This window comes from Mchenga conophoros, linkage group LG15, assembly GCF_057382185.1.
Source record: "Mchenga conophoros isolate Kocher_MC1m ecotype Shallow Benthic linkage group LG15, M_conophoros_male_GT1.1, whole genome shotgun sequence".
Taxonomy (NCBI): domain Eukaryota; kingdom Metazoa; phylum Chordata; class Actinopteri; order Cichliformes; family Cichlidae; genus Mchenga; species Mchenga conophoros.
In genome coordinates this window covers 13,307,863-13,326,052 of record NC_140540.1, presented here as the reverse complement: position 1 = coordinate 13,326,052, position 18,190 = coordinate 13,307,863, and the positions used below count along the sequence as shown (strand labels likewise).

Genomic DNA, 18,190 nt, shown 5'->3' with positions numbered 1-18,190 from the left:
AACAAATCTGTTATGCTAGCGAACTACCACTTGTACATAATGTCACATAAACAGAAGCAGAAACTGCTGGTAAGTCATCAAATACACTCATGGCTGAACACCAACACAACTGAGTGAAGTAAAACATTAACTTACGGTCTTATGAACGCACACACTGTCCGTTGTTTGGCTGCCGTTTGTCTCTGAACTAAAGTTGCGGACATGCACCCCGATGGTGCATTCAGGGGGCATAGGAAATCCCATACACAACCCTAACCCTTTTGTACAATAGGTGCAATTACTAGTAGGCTGAAGGGTTGCGCTAGGGGCCATCTGTAGAGATGTAGGGTCAACAACCTGTCTGTGAACGTGGACAAAACAAAAGAGATGATTGTTGACTTCAGGAGAGCACAGAGAGCTCACTTCCCACTTAACATCACTGGATCCTCTTTGGAGGTCGTCAAGAGCACCAAATTCCTTGATGTCCACCTGGCGGAGAACCTTTTCTGGTCCCTTAACCCAAGCTCCATAACTAAGGAGGCCCAACAGCATCTCTACTTCTTGCGGAAGCTGAGGAAAGCCCATCTCTCACCATCCATTCTCACCACCTTCTACAGAGGGATTATCGAGAGCGTCCTGAGCAGCTGCATCACTATCTAGTATGGTAACTGCACCGTATCAGATCGCAGTACCCTACAACTGATAGTGAGAGCAGCTGAGAAGATCATTGGAGCCCCTCTCCCCTCCATCATGGACACTTTTAGCACCCGCTCCATCCGCAAAGCCACCAGCATTATGGAGGACCTCACACACTCTTCACCCTGCTGCCTTCTCGAAAGAGGTACCAGCAAGCCGTCAGACTCCTGAACACTCAGTGACTGGACTCACACACACACACACACACCTTCACACATCGCTACCAAGCACTTATCTGCAGTATCTCTCACACACACACACACACACACACACACACACACACACACACATAGGGCTGGGCTATATCATACCGTTCACGGTAATACCGGTGTAATTTTGGGCAACGATAGGAAAATGAAATATCGTGATAGAATATGGGTAAAACGCGCATGCGCAGTGCCTATGTTTACATACGCACATGGCGGCGACACAGAATGAGAAGAGCGAAAGTGGAGCATTACGGCTATATTAGGCAGGCGCCTCGCGGAGTGATACGTACTGTGCTTCAACATAATATTACTGTATTGTGTGTGTATAACCTCTTTTTAAGTTTAGTGGATATTATACATTGTTATGCTCAGGATATGTCGGCCAATTTCCACTGGAAATGCCTTTTGGTTAAACTGTCAGCAAGGAATTTGCATTGTTACATTTTTATATAACTTTAATGCACATAAAAACAGCTGCTTGTTTAAGTGAAAATACATTGATGGTTTTTTTGCACTAATAAAGTCGTGGAGTTGTAAAGTATTTTGTCTAGTGTCAGTTATATCGTCAGTTATATCGTTATCGCAAATTTTCAAATGTATATCGTGATAAATATTTTTGGTCATATCGCCCTGCTCCACACACACACACACACACACACACACACACCAAGTTACTTTTGCACAATACTCAGCATTTTGCACATATCCATTGCACTGTCTTGTCTTGTTTATTTTTGCAATTTTTTGCACATTGCACTGTACATTTCAAGCATGTACAGTGGGGTTGCTTGGAGACGAGTACCACACAGTTCCAATGAGCATACATTCCAAAATATGCAAACTAGCCCCATACATTATGATGACATATGTTCAGGGTATGAACATTCTATGCTGAAAGCTTATAAATATACAACTATTGAACTTGTTTTCAGTTGAACTTTTGCATAGCACAGAAGATTTTCACTGCGATCAAATTAGGTTCAAAGATGTTCAAACGCTTTTTTCTCAGAAAGGTAAGTTTGACGAGACTTGTAGCACATTTCTCTGTATATTTTCTTACAGTAAATAAGCATTTTGAAGCTTTTAATGGAGCTTCATAGATGATTTTTGTAAAAACTGAATTTTGAACCAAATGAAGTATTTTGTATTTCATACCATAAACTTTAAAACTCAAATTGAGGCATGAATAAATTGTTTTTAATTTATTTAAACATATTCATATCGGTCCACTTCATGAGTCGATAGCTCACTAAATTGATAAATAATCTAAAATAATACCAAATTTTCTAACTGGACACTTTTCATGTAGAGCCTCCCTTGGAATGTTTGTTTTATGCCATTACTGATGTTGGTTTTCTTCTTTCTAAACAGAGATCAAAAAACCAAAACGTGGCAGAGAAGGAAATTCCTTCTACGTCTCAACAGAGGTAAAGAAATGTGACTCTTTAATCCAATGTTGCCGGAGATATTTATAGCAGTGGTTTAGTGTGAGCTGTTTTATTTCCCTTTTATTGTTGTTTTTCTTCCGCCTTGTGTGTTTATATCGTTTTTACTACTTCTAGTTTTGTCTATTATTTATATCGATTCAGAGATTAGTTGAAAATATAGAGTGTAAATGTACAAAATACATGATTTTGTTCATTTTGGTATTTCATAACAGTTATTATTTTTTATTTGCAATATCCAGGATGCGCTCCTTGTTAAAAATTTCCACTTTGAAAAATAACATTTACACTTTTGTCCTCGATCAGCGTCCCGGATGCTTCTGTTGCTGCCACAACACCTAACCATGAAAATGGTATAAAGAAGAAGAAGAAAATAAAATGGAGACACTTCTTCTGCTGTTTCTCGGTTTGCTTTTACAGAAGACATATGAAATGCATATTTTCCTTAAAATGTATTTGTTAATTTTAAGTGACTTTTCTTTTTTAATAACATTATGTTTGTTCGTTCTCTACAGGAAACTGACAGCGATACAGAGGCAGAGACCCCCACTGTAAAGCCACAGAAAAAGTCCCGCTGGTCTATTTTCAAATTCTGGAAGGTATGTTTTATGGAAAGAGTCACTATCATCAAGCATTTATTCATCACAATGAAATGGGAGCAATTAAGAGCAATGAAGCACACAGCTATGTCCTGTCTTTTGGTTTCTTTCTACAGAGAAGAAACCAGGTTGCTCCAGAAACAACAGGGGAACCTGATAAAAAGAGTGACAAGTAAGGGAAACTTTAATCTTCTCACTTTAAAGAAAAAATCTTTTGGGATCCTTCTGGTTGCAGATTTGATACTTAATCTTCTATATATTTGTATATTTTTGCAGATTAAAGAACATGCAGCAGGACTGTACACCTGCCGAGGCAGCACCACCAAAAGAAGACTGCCTAGAAACAAAAGGTCGAGAACTGGTTGCTTCAGAAACAACAGGGGAACCTGATAAAAAGAGTGACAAGTAAGGGAAACTTTAATCTTCTCACTTTAAAGAAAAAATCTTTTGGGATCCTTCTGGTTGCAGATTTGATACTTAATCTTCTATATATTTGTATATTTTTGCAGATTAAAGAACCTGCAGCAGGACTGTACACCTGCCGAGGCAGCACCACCAAAAGAAGACTGCCTAGAAACAAAAGGTCGAGAACTGGTTGCTCCAGAAACAACAGGGGAACCTGATAAAAAGAGTGACAAGTAAGGGAAACTTTAATCTTCTCACTTTAAAGAAAAATTCTTTTGGGATCCTTCTGGTTGCAGATTTGATACTTAATCTTCTATATATTTGTATATTTTTGCAGATTAAAGAACCTGCAGCAGGACTGTACACTTGCTGAGGCAGCACCACCAAAAGAAGACTGCCTAGAAACAAAAGGTCGAGAACTGGTTGCTCCAGAAACAACAGGGGAACCTGATAAAAAGAGTGACAAGTAAGGGAAACTTTAATCTTCTCACTTTAAAGAAAAATTCTTTTGGGATCCTTCTGGTTGCAGATTTGATACTTAATCTTCTATATATTTGTATATTTTTGCAGATTAAAGAACCTGCAGCAGGACTGTACACTTGCTGAGGCAGCACCACCAAAAGAAGACTGCCTAGAAACAAAAGGCCAAGAACTGGACATCAAGCCTCCACTGAACAGTTCAGAGGACCTAGTACAGGTCATAACTACAGACAATCCCAGGTAAGTGCTTTTAATATTTTGGCCGATTGCTGATCACAATAAGAATTAGATGTTTGAATGCTTTTCTCCAGAGAGACCATGTTTGTTTGTTGTCCTGTTGTGCTTGCTATGCATCCCTGACTCCTTTCTTCTTTCTGCATGCAGCAGCACCCATAAGGAATGTGGTGAAAGTTCCAACCAGGTTAGAAACACCACTGAACATAGTGAGCCATCAGACCTGAGTTGGGACACTTTGCTTATGGAGTTTCTGGCACAAGAGGATGGATTGGAGCAGGTGTTTGACATGTAAGAGAAAAACGTCCTCCAAAATGTTTAAACTTCAAAGCTCATGCATACATGCACATACACTGCTTAGCTTCTTGACATCTTTCCTAATTGTGTGTTTGTGTTTTTACCTTTTTGCAATAGTTTAGGGAAAAATTTGAAGGATAGAAAAAAAAAGAAAAATAAAGTTCAGACTGTGGACCGCTTCGGGTGAGTACACGTGGTGCACGAGGACCAAAGCTCTCTTTGTCAAAGTGGAAATGAGTTATTTTACACTGATAGTGTAAACTTTGTGTATGTGTGGCAGGTTTCCAAACATTGTAAACAGCTGCTACATGAACTCCTGCCTGCAGAGCCTCTTCAACAATGAGGAGTTCATTAGAGATGTCAGCCGTCAGGAGACTTTGTGGAGAGCAGTCCCAGAAGCTCGGCTCTTAAGGTGCGCTACGTCAACCTTCTACTTTCTTCAGAAACCTGAAGAACAAAGATATCTAACACCAGAAATGTCTGTTTACCCTTTCCTTTTTACAGAAGGCTCATGAACATCAGGAACTGTCATGAATCAAGAGATTATGACCTTAAAAAACGCCGCCTAATGTCTTTTAAGAAGGCATTCAGCCAACAGGTTCCTGAATACGAAGGCAGTGCACAGAAAGTGCGTCAGCTATTTGGACATTTTGTTTTTTGCTTTACCTTCTAATGTTTATGTTCTAAATCTCCTCTGTGTTTTTCTTTCAGGACGCTCATGAATTCCTAACCTTTTTCCTCAATGAGGTGAAAAGCCTCTCACCTCACCTGAAGAGGGAAGCAGCTCTCCTGGGCCGAAGTTATACCTGCCCAGTAGAAGACCATCATGTTTTCAAAATGGAAAACATGAGGACATGCAAGAGGTAAGCCAGTCTTTCAGAAACACAGGGCTGATTGCAACATTTTCATATACCTCTTTTCCACCTACTTGATCGTTACTTTAACTACGTTACTCCTTAAATGTGTAGCTGCGGTCACCAGTCATCACAACAGGAGGAATTTACAAGCTTGTCCCTTGACCTGGTTCCAGAGGGGTCTGTTGAGGACATGTTAGGGACATACTTGAAGGTAAGATCACAAATTCCAGTAGAGATGTAGTATCACTGATCTTGTGTGTGCGCATAGGTTGTGATTTTTTTTTCTACCATAAAGCCTGTTTTCTCTTTGCCGTTGTTTAGGAACAAAAAATCGAATTTACCTGTGACTGTGGAGGGACGACCTCGGAAGTGAAGCAGTCTTTTGATACACTGCCAAGGTGAGTAAGGTCACATCAGAATTGATCGACTGACCTGATTTCCAAACTGTGGCGCACTAAACATCAGAGTTTTTAAGACAACACTTGAGCAGTCATTTTCTCCCATCTTCGGTTTGTGTTTGACACTCATTCTTCTTATTTTGTACCTTGGGTTTTTTTTTCTTTTCTGCCAGCGTTCTCATCTTTCACCTGAAGAGGTTTGGCTTTACAAAAACCCACAAACTTCAGAAGGTGAATGACCCCGTCAGGCTGCAGAGGGACTTGGTGGTGTCATCCAAACAGGTAAAAACAGACTGCAGAACATCTCAGAGAATCAGCTTAATTATCGCACTGATGTGAGACTTTATGAAACTGATCTTTGGATTTGTTCCTTCTCAGGGTGATGGCCGTTATGAACTCATAAGCATCATTAGTCACTATGGAGGCACAGAATCAGGTAAAACAACTGACTTGTTACAAACAGAAAATGCTACTTTTGAGTGAAGGACTCACACACAAAAGCTTTTGATGTTTTAAGAAGCACTAAGTCCAAACCACTGTTTGCTTGAATCAGTTGACTTTTAGAAGTTGGATTCATTTGTCTTAATGTGATCTTAGGACACTACATCTGTCATTCTGTGCATCCTGAGGAGAGCCCACAGTCTACATCAGATCATTGGCTCACCTATAATGATGCACGGGTGCTCCACACAACTGGATCGGCAGTTTTTGAGGAACAGCAGCAGTCTGCCTACATCCTGTTTTACAAGAGAAACGTAAGAAGACACAGCAGCTGAGAGAATTTTGAAATGTCCTATTACCTTGTTAATCATTTTTCTCTTCATTCTAAAACAGGGTGTGGAAGCAAGTTAGAGCCATCATCGTGCTGAGAAGGAACAACCGTCGTCTCAGACCGCTGGTAAGTATTGCCCTTAGGAGGAAGGGTCCTCCCAGAGAGCCTGGTTCCTCCCAAGATTTCTTCCTCCAGGAGGGAGTTTTTTCTTGCCACCGTCGCCCCACATTCACCGGTCATTCACTAGTAGTGCACCACTACTAGAGATAGTCAGGACCAGTGTTTGGCTTGCTCTCTGGGAACAACAAATAAATTAATAATAAAATAAAATAAAGATATTATTGTCACGGGCTGAAAGCAGGGACTCAAGCGCAGAGCAGGTTGATGTCTCAAAACACAATTTATTTACACACCCGTGCAATAATATATACAGTGACGGGAAATTCAGGGTTCCAGGGGATTAGGGGAAGGCTCTCTCTCTCTCACGCTCGCTCACGTCCTCACACACGTTCGTACCGCGGGGAGGTCACAGGTCCGGGAAGATAAGCTGGAACAGGGAAAGGGAGATATCACTCACAAATCACGAAGGCATAAAGGTGTAAGACCACGGGAGCTGGAAAGGTAGACTAACGTCAGTAGCGCAATCATCCCGCGATGAGAGGATCTGTGACCCAGCCTCAAATAGAAGACGGATAATCAGCTGATCGCCAACAGCTGTGAGAGCCAAGGGCGGGAGCCAGCTGTGAGCTCCGCCCAGGCAGAGAGATAGGGGGAGAAAGAGAAAAAAAACACAAGTGTAGCCTTGTGAGGCCGGCTGGGCAGGCACGGGGACCATGACAATTATTTACTTATTTATTTATTTTTTATTAAAATTAACGTAACAACAAAAACAAAAATAACTAATAAAAACTAATTAACTAAGTATTCAACTGTGTTTTGTGAAATTTGTAATGAGTCTCAGTTAAGTTGATGTCACAGAAGTTTCTGAATCAACCATTTAGATTGTTCAACAAACAGATTTACTCAGGTAAAGATGGTAAGCTGGAGCACTGGTACCCTTCTAGTTCAGTTTAAGTTTTTAGACAAATATTCCCTCATTCAGTTGCAGTTTCTGCTTACATTATACATTATTTAGCTGCAAATGTTTAGCTGCAAGTAGCAAAGTCCAAAAGTGACAACATTTCCACTGCACTCTCTCCAGAAATGGCATATAGAACTTTTGATCAAATTAGACATTTATCCTTGAAAAATCCATGAAAATCTTTAATTGTACCTTTTATAACATTGTGGTGGGGCGTGGTCTGCGGTGCCGTGCAGGGAGGGCGGACGCACCTGCACGGCATCCTTAATCACGCCCGCCTAGTTAAAAACACGGGGACTCAGGGGTTTGGGGATTGTTGTGGTGAGATGTAAATAAAGATGGCTCCGAATGATACTCCGTGGTCCCGCCGTGCCTTATTCTCGCCACATTGGTGCCGAAACCCAGGAGGCAGCACGGCGGGTCCGTATCGGAGCCAGGGAATGGAGGAGCTGGCCCAGATGGTGGCCGAAATGGCGGCCGCCCAGCGGGAGCAGGCGGCGGCGGAGGGAGTAGTAGTGACGGAGGAGTCGCGCGATGGGCTGCTCCAGCGGGGAGCGACGGCAGTGACGGATGGACCGCGCAAGGAGCTGGAGGTCCCCGTGCCAGGGGAGCCTGCTCGAGTGGAACTGGCGAGCGAGGCGTGTGCCACGCTTGAGATCGCCGTGCTCACCAGATCGGCCTCAGCACCACCAGAGGCCAGTACACGCCACACCTCTGCCCAGCCACCTGTGAGCTGGGGCTCACAACTGTGCCGGCCGCGCCGGGTGCACACGCCACGCGTCCGACTTCCGAACCAGCTTGGCCTGCACCGCTGGATTCGCGGGCGGCCACCTGAACTCGCACCTCCCCGTCGCTTGGCCGGGGCCTGGGGGCGCCAGCTGTCCGGGCTGATTCCCTCTCCCACTGGCGGTGGGGGAGTAGGTTCGGCCGGATGGCTCCCCAGCCTCAATCAGGCGATGGGGGTATGTGGTGGGGCGTGGTCTGCGGTGCCGTGCAGGGAGGGCGGACGCACCTGCACGGCATCCTTAATCACGCCCGCCTAGTTAAAAACACGGGGACTCGGGGGTTTGGGGATTGTTGTGGTGAGATGTAAATAAAGATGGCTCCGAATGATACTCCGTGGTCCCGCCGTGCCTTATTCTCGCCACAAACATTTTAACAAGTTACTGTCTCCTGCTGCATGTTTCTTGTTTTGGCTTAACTTCATCAGCTCAAAAAACACACCGTGCTGTGGTTTACTGAAAGAACTCATGTACAGGACACACTGAAAGCAGGTTTACAACGTTTAATTAACAAAGTCAAGATCAGTTAACAACAGCTGAACGAAAGATTTACTTTTTCTCGTCGATAAAATGGTCAGATGAGGTCCATGCCAATGTGCTCAAATGGTACCTCCATTAAGGGCAGTAAGGGCATAAAGGCACTTTTGGAATGGCCAGCTGGTTCACCAGCTGACACCACTGGACGCACAACATCAGCGCACATCCAAACAGATTCTTGGCCAGTAAAATCGGTCAATTTTTGGGTCCAGAGTCTTATCTTATTCCAGGTGACCAGCCATCGAGTTGTAACGAGCCACCTAAAAAAATCATTTCTCAGTGGCTCTTCTGCGACCAACAAGTAGATGTGTTCTTCCATTTTACAAGTGTCACGACACGCTCAACATGGTCTGTCGTTACAAAATGTGGAAATGTCAGGGCGCACTATTTGACTATCAGCTCTCATCATTTGATCAAAGGGCGAATTGCATAGTGCCATTATCTTCTGTGTAGCGAATTGCTGGAACCGGCAAGCTGAACGCGGCCCAAACGCCACGTGTCCCTATTGGCTGTGTGTGCAGCCCAGCATACTGCCCTATTGAGCTACCAAACCCCAACCAATCAGTTTTGAGATTTAAGGGGTATGCTAGCCGCCAGCTAACCGCAGCCGTTACTCTATGCATTTCCCCCCGATCTTTCATTTCCACCAGTACTATGGGGTATTTGTGAATATCCATGACTGAGCCGGACAGGTCGCCAGCTGGTCTTTGGCCAGGGTGATGGCAGTTTCGAGGTTCACCGGCTAGTGATAGCAGACTCACTTCACTGTCCTGGCCGGTAGCCCCCCCCCCCACAAATTTCTCTAGCACTACCATTTTCAGCAATCCAGCCTTTCTAAGTGTGGGGCCAGGCTGCAGCCACCTGGTTTAGGCAGAGGACTGGTCCTCCAGCCCCATTTGCCCCATGAAAGTTGCTGTGATGGTCTTCTGGAGAGACTGATGGCAGCCACTTGCAACAACCGGAGGGCACGTTCCTTCCCTGGCCACCAACACACATAATGTCACATAAACAGAAGCAGAAACTGCTGGTAAGTCATCAAATACACTCATGGCTGAACACCAACACAACTGAGTGAAGTAAAACATTAACTTACGGTCTTATGAACGCACACACTGTCCGTTGTTTGGCTGCCGTTTGTCTCTGAACTAAAGTTGCGGACATGCACCCCGATGGTGCATTCAGGGGGCATAGGAAATCCCATACACAACCCTAACCCTTTTGTACAATAGGTGCAATTACTAGTAGGCTGAAGGGTTGCGCTAGGGGCCATCTGTAGAGATGTAGGGTCAACAACCTGTCTGTGAACGTGGACAAAACAAAAGAGATGATTGTTGACTTCAGGAGAGCACAGAGAGCTCACTTCCCACTTAACATCACTGGATCCTCTTTGGAGGTCGTCAAGAGCACCAAATTCCTTGATGTCCACCTGGCGGAGAACCTTTTCTGGTCCCTTAACCCAAGCTCCATAACTAAGGAGGCCCAACAGCATCTCTACTTCTTGCGGAAGCTGAGGAAAGCCCATCTCTCACCATCCATTCTCACCACCTTCTACAGAGGGATTATCGAGAGCGTCCTGAGCAGCTGCATCACTATCTAGTATGGTAACTGCACCGTATCAGATCGCAGTACCCTACAACTAATAGTGAGAGCAGCTGAGAAGATCATTGGAGCCCCTCTCCCCTCCATCATGGACACTTTTAGCACCCGCTCCATCCGCAAAGCCACCAGCATTATGGAGGACCTCACACACTCTTCACCCTGCTGCCTTCTCGAAAGAGGTACCAGCAAGCCGTCAGACTCCTGAACACTCAGTGACTGGACTGATACACACACACACACACCTTCACACATCGCTACCAAGCACTTATCTGCAGTATCTCACACACACACACACACACACACACACACACATATAGGGCTGGGCTATATCATACCGTTCACGGTAATACCGGTGTAATTTTGGGCAACGATAGGAAAATGAAATATCGTGATAGAATATGGGTAAAACGCGCATGCGCAGTGCCTATGTTTACATACGCACATGGCGGCGACACAGAATGAGAAGAGCGAAAGTGGAGCATTACGGCTATATTAGGCAGGCGCCTCGCGGAGTGATACGTACTGTGCTTCAACATAATATTACTGTATTGTGTGTGTATAACCTCTTTTTAAGTTTAGTGGATATTATACATTGTTATGCTCAGGATATGTCGGCCAATTTCCACTGGAAATGCCTTTTGGTTAAACTGTCAGCAAGGAATTTGCATTGTTACATTTTTATATAACTTTAATGCACATAAAAACAGCTGCTTGTTTAAGTGAAAATACATTGATGGTTTTTTTGCACTAATAAAGTCGTGGAGTTGTAAAGTATTTTGTCTAGTGTCAGTTATATCGTCAGTTATATCGTTATCGCAAATTTTCAAATGTATATCGTGATAAATATTTTTGGTCATATCGCCCTGCTCCACACACACACACACACACACACACACACCAAGTTACTTTTGCACAATACTCAGCATTTTGCACATATCCATTGCACTGTCTTGTCTTGTTTATTTTTGCAATTTTTTGCACATTGCACTGTACATTTCAAGCATGTACAGTGGGGTTGCTTGGAGACGAGTACCACACAGTTCCAATGAGCATACATTCCAAAATATGCAAACTAGCCCCATACATTATGATGACATATGTTCAGGGTATGAACATTCTATGCTGAAAGCTTATAAATATACAACTATTGAACTTGTTTTCAGTTGAACTTTTGCATAGCACAGAAGATTTTCACTGCGATCAAATTAGGTTCAAAGATGTTCAAACGCTTTTTTCTCAGAAAGGTAAGTTTGACGAGACTTGTAGCACATTTCTCTGTATATTTTCTTACAGTAAATAAGCATTTTGAAGCTTTTAATGGAGCTTCATAGATGATTTTTGTAAAAACTGAATTTTGAACCAAATGAAGTATTTTGTATTTCATACCATAAACTTTAAAACTCAAATTGAGGCATGAATAAATTGTTTTTAATTTATTTAAACATATTCATATCGGTCCACTTCATGAGTCGATAGCTCACTAAATTGATAAATAATCTAAAATAATACCAAATTTTCTAACTGGACACTTTTCATGTAGAGCCTCCCTTGGAATGTTTGTTTTATGCCATTACTGATGTTGGTTTTCTTCTTTCTAAACAGAGATCAAAAAACCAAAACGTGGCAGAGAAGGAAATTCCTTCTACGTCTCAACAGAGGTAAAGAAATGTGACTCTTTAATCCAATGTTGCCGGAGATATTTATAGCAGTGGTTTAGTGTGAGCTGTTTTATTTCCCTTTTATTGTTGTTTTTCTTCCGCCTTGTGTGTTTATATCGTTTTTACTACTTCTAGTTTTGTCTATTATTTATATCGATTCAGAGATTAGTTGAAAATATAGAGTGTAAATGTACAAAATACATGATTTTGTTCATTTTGGTATTTCATAACAGTTATTATTTTTTATTTGCAATATCCAGGATGCGCTCCTTGTTAAAAATTTCCACTTTGAAAAATAACATTTACACTTTTGTCCTCGATCAGCGTCCCGGATGCTTCTGTTGCTGCCACAACACCTAACCATGAAAATGGTATAAAGAAGAAGAAGAAAATAAAATGGAGACACTTCTTCTGCTGTTTCTCGGTTTGCTTTTACAGAAGACATATGAAATGCATATTTTCCTTAAAATGTATTTGTTAATTTTAAGTGACTTTTCTTTTTTAATAACATTATGTTTGTTCGTTCTCTACAGGAAACTGACAGCGATACAGAGGCAGAGACCCCCACTGTAAAGCCACAGAAAAAGTCCCGCTGGTCTATTTTCAAATTCTGGAAGGTATGTTTTATGGAAAGAGTCACTATCATCAAGCATTTATTCATCACAATGAAATGGGAGCAATTAAGAGCAATGAAGCACACAGCTATGTCCTGTCTTTTGGTTTCTTTCTACAGAGAAGAAACCAGGTTGCTCCAGAAACAACAGGGGAACCTGATAAAAAGAGTGACAAGTAAGGGAAACTTTAATCTTCTCACTTTAAAGAAAAAATCTTTTGGGATCCTTCTGGTTGCAGATTTGATACTTAATCTTCTATATATTTGTATATTTTTGCAGATTAAAGAACATGCAGCAGGACTGTACACCTGCCGAGGCAGCACCACCAAAAGAAGACTGCCTAGAAACAAAAGGTCGAGAACTGGTTGCTTCAGAAACAACAGGGGAACCTGATAAAAAGAGTGACAAGTAAGGGAAACTTTAATCTTCTCACTTTAAAGAAAAAATCTTTTGGGATCCTTCTGGTTGCAGATTTGATACTTAATCTTCTATATATTTGTATATTTTTGCAGATTAAAGAACCTGCAGCAGGACTGTACACCTGCCGAGGCAGCACCACCAAAAGAAGACTGCCTAGAAACAAAAGGTCGAGAACTGGTTGCTCCAGAAACAACAGGGGAACCTGATAAAAAGAGTGACAAGTAAGGGAAACTTTAATCTTCTCACTTTAAAGAAAAATTCTTTTGGGATCCTTCTGGTTGCAGATTTGATACTTAATCTTCTATATATTTGTATATTTTTGCAGATTAAAGAACATGCAGCAGGACTGTACACCTGCCGAGGCAGCACCACCAAAAGAAGACTGCCTAGAAACAAAAGGTCGAGAACTGGTTGCTCCAGAAACAACAGGGGAACCTGATAAAAAGAGTGACAAGTAAGGGAAACTTTAATCTTCTCACTTTAAAGAAAAATTCTTTTGGGATCCTTCTGGTTGCAGATTTGATACTTAATCTTCTATATATTTGTATATTTTTGCAGATTAAAGAACATGCAGCAGGACTGTACTCCTGCCGAGGCAGCACCACCAAAAGAAGACTGCCTAGAAACAAAAGGTCGAGAACTGGTTGCTCCAGAAACAACAGGGGAACCTGATAAAAAGAGTGACAAGTAAGGGAAACTTTAATCTTCTCACTTTAAAGAAAAATTCTTTTGGGATCCTTCTGGTTGCAGATTTGATACTTAATCTTCTATATATTTGTATATTTTTGCAGATTAAAGAACCTGCAGCAGGACTGTACACTTGCTGAGGCAGCACCACCAAAAGAAGACTGCCTAGAAACAAAAGGCCAAGAACTGGACATCAAGCCTCCACTGAACAGTTCAGAGGACCTAGTACAGGTCATAACTACAGACAATCCCAGGTAAGTGCTTTTAATATTTTGGCCGATTGCTGATCACAATAAGAATTAGATGTTTGAATGCTTTTCTCCAGAGAGACAATGTTTGTTTGTTGTCCTGTTGTGCTTGCTATGCATCCCTGACTCCTTTCTTCTTTCTGCATGCAGCAGCACCCATAAGGAATGTGGTGAAAGTTCCAACCAGGTTAGAAACACCACTGAACATAGTGAGCCATCAGACCTGAGTTGGGACACTTTGCTTATGGAGTTTCTGGCACAAGAGGATGGATTGGAGCAGGTGTTTGACATGTAAGAGAAAAACGTCCTCCAAAATGTTTAAACTTCAAAGCTCATGCATACATGCACATACACTGCTTAGCTTCTTGACATCTTTCCTAATTGTGTGTTTGTGTTTTTACCTTTTTGCAATAGTTTAGGGAAAAATTTGAAGGATAGAAAAAAAAAGAAAAATAAAGTTCAGACTGTGGACCGCTTCGGGTGAGTACACGTGGTGCACGAGGACCAAAGCTCTCTTTGTCAAAGTGGAAATGAGTTATTTTACACTGATAGTGTAAACTTTGTGTATGTGTGGCAGGTTTCCAAACATTGTAAACAGCTGCTACATGAACTCCTGCCTGCAGAGCCTCTTCAACAATGAGGAGTTCATTAGAGATGTCAGCCGTCAGGAGACTTTGTGGAGAGCAGTCCCAGAAGCTCGGCTCTTAAGGTGCGCTACGTCAACCTTCTACTTTCTTCAGAAACCTGAAGAACAAAGATATCTAACACCAGAAATGTCTGTTTACCCTTTCCTTTTTACAGAAGGCTCATGAACATCAGGAACTGTCATGAATCAAGAGATTATGACCTTAAAAAACGCCGCCTAATGTCTTTTAAGAAGGCATTCAGCCAACAGGTTCCTGAATACGAAGGCAGTGCACAGAAAGTGCGTCAGCTATTTGGACATTTTGTTTTTTGCTTTACCTTCTAATGTTTATGTTCTAAATCTCCTCTGTGTTTTTCTTTCAGGACGCTCATGAATTCCTAACCTTTTTCCTCAATGAGGTGAAAAGCCTCTCACCTCACCTGAAGAGGGAAGCAGCTCTCCTGGGCCGAAGTTATACCTGCCCAGTAGAAGACCATCATGTTTTCAAAATGGAAAACATGAGGACATGCAAGAGGTAAGCCAGTCTTTCAGAAACACAGGGCTGATTGCAACATTTTCATATACCTCTTTTCCACCTACTTGATCGTTACTTTAACTACGTTACTCCTTAAATGTGTAGCTGCGGTCACCAGTCATCACAACAGGAGGAATTTACAAGCTTGTCCCTTGACCTGGTTCCAGAGGGGTCTGTTGAGGACATGTTAGGGACATACTTGAAGGTAAGATCACAAATTCCAGTAGAGATGTAGTATCACTGATCTTGTGTGTGCGCATAGGTTGTGATTTTTTTTTCTACCATAAAGCCTGTTTTCTCTTTGCCGTTGTTTAGGAACAAAAAATCGAATTTACCTGTGACTGTGGAGGGACGACCTCGGAAGTGAAGCAGTCTTTTGATACACTGCCAAGGTGAGTAAGGTCACATCAGAATTGATCGACTGACCTGATTTCCAAACTGTGGCGCACTAAACATCAGAGTTTTTAAGACAACACTTGAGCAGTCATTTTCTCCCATCTTCGGTTTGTGTTTGACACTCATTCTTCTTATTTTGTACCTTGGGTTTTTTTTTTTCTTTTCTGCCAGAGTTCTCATCTTTCACCTGAAGAGGTTTGGCTTTACAAAAACCCACAAGCTTCAGAAGGTGAATGACCCCGTCAGGCTGCAGAGGGACTTGGTGGTGTCATCCAAACAGGTAAAAACAGACTGCAGAACATCTCAGAGAATCAGCTTAATTATCGCACTGATGTGAGACTTTATGAAACTGATCTTTGGATTTGTTCCTTCTCAGGGTGATGGCCGTTATGAACTCATAAGCATCATTAGTCACTATGGAGGCACAGAATCAGGTAAAACAACTGACTTGTTACAAACAGAAAATGCTACTTTTGAGTGAAGGACTCACACACAAAAGCTTTTGATGTTTTAAGAAGCACTAAGTCCAAACCACTGTTTGCTTGAATCAGTTGACTTTTAGAAGTTGGATTCATTTGTCTTAATGTGATCTTAGGACACTACATCTGTCATTCTGTGCATCCTGAGGAGAGCCCACAGTCTACATCAGATCATTGGCTCACCTATAATGATGCACGGGTGCTCCACACAACTGGATCGGCAGTTTTTGAGGAACAGCAGCAGTCTGCCTACATCCTGTTTTACAAGAGAAACGTAAGAAGACACAGCAGCTGAGAGAATTTTGAAATGTCCTATTACCTTGTTAATCATTTTTCTCTTCATTCTAAAACAGGGTGTGGAAGCAAGTTAGAGCCATCATCGTGCTGAGAAGGAACAACCGTCGTCTCAGACCGCTGGTAAGTATTGCCCTTAGGAGGAAGGGTCCTCCCAGAGAGCCTGGTTCCTCCCAAGATTTCTTCCTCCAGGAGGGAGTTTTTTCTTGCCACCGTCGCCCCACATTCACCGGTCATTCACTAGTAGTGCACCACTACTAGAGATAGTCAGGACCAGTGTTTGGCTTGCTCTCTGGGAACAACAAATAAATTAATAATAAAATAAAATAAAGATATTATTGTCACGGGCTGAAAGCAGGGACTCAAGCGCAGAGCAGGTTGATGTCTCAAAACACAATTTATTTACACACCCGTGCAATAATATATACAGTGACGGGAAATTCAGGGTTCCAGGGGATTAGGGGAAGGCTCTCTCTCTCTCACGCTCGCTCACGTCCTCACACACGTTCGTACCGCGGGGAGGTCACAGGTCCGGGAAGATAAGCTGGAACAGGGAAAGGGAGATATCACTCACAAATCACGAAGGCATAAAGGTGTAAGACCACGGGAGCTGGAAAGGTAGACTAACGTCAGTAGCGCAATCATCCCGCGATGAGAGGATCTGTGACCCAGCCTCAAATAGAAGACGGATAATCAGCTGATCGCCAACAGCTGTGAGAGCCAAGGGCGGGAGCCAGCTGTGAGCTCCGCCCAGGCAGAGAGATAGGGGGAGAAAGAGAAAAAAAACACAAGTGTAGCCTTGTGAGGCCGGCTGGGCAGGCACGGGGACCATGACAATTATTTACTTATTTATTTATTTTTTATTAAAATTAACGTAACAACAAAAACAAAAATAACTAATAAAAACTAATTAACTAAGTATTCAACTGTGTTTTGTGAAATTTGTAATGAGTCTCAGTTAAGTTGATGTCACAGAAGTTTCTGAATCAACCATTTAGATTGTTCAACAAACAGATTTACTCAGGTAAAGATGGTAAGCTGGAGCACTGGTACCCTTCTAGTTCAGTTTAAGTTTTTAGACAAATATTCCCTCATTCAGTTGCAGTTTCTGCTTACATTATACATTATTTAGCTGCAAATGTTTAGCTGCAAGTAGCAAAGTCCAAAAGTGACAACATTTCCACTGCACTCTCTCCAGAAATGGCATATAGAACTTTTGATCAAATTAGACATTTATCCTTGAAAAATCCATGAAAATCTTTAATTGTACCTTTTATAACATTGTGGTGGGGCGTGGTCTGCGGTGCCGTGCAGGGAGGGCGGACGCACCTGCACGGCATCCTTAATCACGCCCGCCTAGTTAAAAACACGGGGACTCAGGGGTTTGGGGATTGTTGTGGTGAGATGTAAATAAAGATGGCTCCGAATGATACTCCGTGGTCCCGCCGTGCCTTATTCTCGCCACATTGGTGCCGAAACCCAGGAGGCAGCACGGCGGGTCCGTATCGGAGCCAGGGAATGGAGGAGCTGGCCCAGATGGTGGCCGAAATGGCGGCCGCCCAGCGGGAGCAGGCGGCGGCGGAGGGAGTAGTAGTGACGGAGGAGTCGCGCGATGGGCTGCTCCAGCGGGGAGCGACGGCAGTGACGGATGGACCGCGCAAGGAGCTGGAGGTCCCCGTGCCAGGGGAGCCTGCTCGAGTGGAACTGGCGAGCGAGGCGTGTGCCACGCTTGAGATCGCCGTGCTCACCAGATCGGCCTCACCACCACCAGAGGCCAGTACACGCCACACCTCTGCCCAGCCACCTGTGAGCTGGGGCTCACGACTGTGCCGGCCGCGCCGGGTGCACACGCCACGCGTCCGAC

At 43.0% G+C, this 18,190-nt stretch overlaps 3 protein-coding genes across 5 annotated transcripts; all 3 read left to right on the top strand.

The window, feature by feature from the left end:
- Window positions 1–1,535: 1,535 nt before the first annotated feature.
- LOC146558000 (uncharacterized) lies at window positions 1,536–3,352 on the top strand. Its single transcript, XM_085247115.1, has 6 exons — window positions 1,536–1,897; window positions 2,256–2,311; window positions 2,636–2,735; window positions 2,845–2,928; window positions 3,045–3,100; window positions 3,205–3,352. The coding sequence occupies exons 1-6, from the start codon at window positions 1,871–1,873 to the stop codon at window positions 3,335–3,337; spliced, it is 456 nt and encodes a 151-aa protein (XP_085103241.1). The 5' UTR covers window positions 1,536–1,870; the 3' UTR covers window positions 3,338–3,352.
- Window positions 3,353–3,919: 567 nt separating this feature from the next.
- LOC146557999 (ubiquitin carboxyl-terminal hydrolase 37-like) lies at window positions 3,920–7,295 on the top strand. 2 transcript variants are annotated; one of them, XM_085247112.1, is made up of 12 exons: window positions 3,920–4,053; window positions 4,198–4,338; window positions 4,462–4,527; window positions 4,625–4,756; window positions 4,849–4,972; window positions 5,056–5,207; window positions 5,313–5,412; window positions 5,523–5,599; window positions 5,773–5,881; window positions 5,978–6,035; window positions 6,197–6,354; window positions 6,434–7,295. In XM_085247112.1, exons 2-12 carry the CDS (start codon window positions 4,292–4,294, stop codon window positions 6,449–6,451), a joined length of 1,041 nt encoding a protein of 346 aa, XP_085103238.1. In that variant the 5' UTR covers window positions 3,920–4,053; window positions 4,198–4,291; the 3' UTR covers window positions 6,452–7,295. The 2 variants fall into 2 exon arrangements, with proteins under 2 accessions (XP_085103238.1, XP_085103240.1); XM_085247114.1 differs by having other exon boundaries at window positions 3,928–4,053; window positions 4,201–4,338.
- Window positions 7,296–13,626: 6,331 nt separating this feature from the next.
- Window positions 13,627–17,247, top strand: LOC146557998 (ubiquitin carboxyl-terminal hydrolase 37-like). 2 transcript variants are annotated; one of them, XM_085247105.1, is made up of 13 exons: window positions 13,627–13,749; window positions 13,854–14,003; window positions 14,151–14,288; window positions 14,412–14,477; window positions 14,575–14,706; window positions 14,799–14,922; window positions 15,006–15,157; window positions 15,263–15,362; window positions 15,473–15,549; window positions 15,725–15,833; window positions 15,930–15,987; window positions 16,149–16,306; window positions 16,386–17,247. In XM_085247105.1, the coding sequence occupies exons 1-13, from the start codon at window positions 13,631–13,633 to the stop codon at window positions 16,401–16,403; spliced, it is 1,401 nt and encodes a 466-aa protein (XP_085103231.1). In that variant the 5' UTR covers window positions 13,627–13,630; the 3' UTR covers window positions 16,404–17,247. The 2 variants fall into 2 exon arrangements, with proteins under 2 accessions (XP_085103231.1, XP_085103230.1); XM_085247104.1 differs by having other exon boundaries at window positions 14,148–14,288.
- The last annotated feature ends 943 nt before the right edge of the window (window positions 17,248–18,190 follow it).

Coding starts and splice junctions, on each gene's coding strand:
- LOC146558000 (XM_085247115.1), top strand. CDS start 1,871: ATGTTCAAACGCTTTTTTCTCAGAAAG. Junction 2,929..3,044: donor CTATTTTCAAATTCTGGAAG/GTATGTTTTATG, acceptor TTCTTTCTACAG/AGAAGAAACCAGGTTGCTCC. Junction 3,101..3,204: donor CCTGATAAAAAGAGTGACAA/GTAAGGGAAACT, acceptor ATATTTTTGCAG/ATTAAAGAACATGCAGCAGG.
- LOC146557999 (XM_085247112.1), top strand. CDS start 4,292: ATGGAGTTTCTGGCACAAGAGGATGGATTGGAGCAGGTGTTTGACAT. Junction 4,528..4,624: donor CAGACTGTGGACCGCTTCGG/GTGAGTACACGT, acceptor TATGTGTGGCAG/GTTTCCAAACATTGTAAACA. Junction 4,757..4,848: donor CCAGAAGCTCGGCTCTTAAG/GTGCGCTACGTC, acceptor TCCTTTTTACAG/AAGGCTCATGAACATCAGGA.
- LOC146557998 (XM_085247104.1), top strand. CDS start 13,631: ATGCAGCAGGACTGTACTCCTGCCGAGGCAGCACCACCAAAAGAAGAC. Junction 14,478..14,574: donor CAGACTGTGGACCGCTTCGG/GTGAGTACACGT, acceptor TATGTGTGGCAG/GTTTCCAAACATTGTAAACA. Junction 15,834..15,929: donor TGGTGGTGTCATCCAAACAG/GTAAAAACAGAC, acceptor GTTCCTTCTCAG/GGTGATGGCCGTTATGAACT.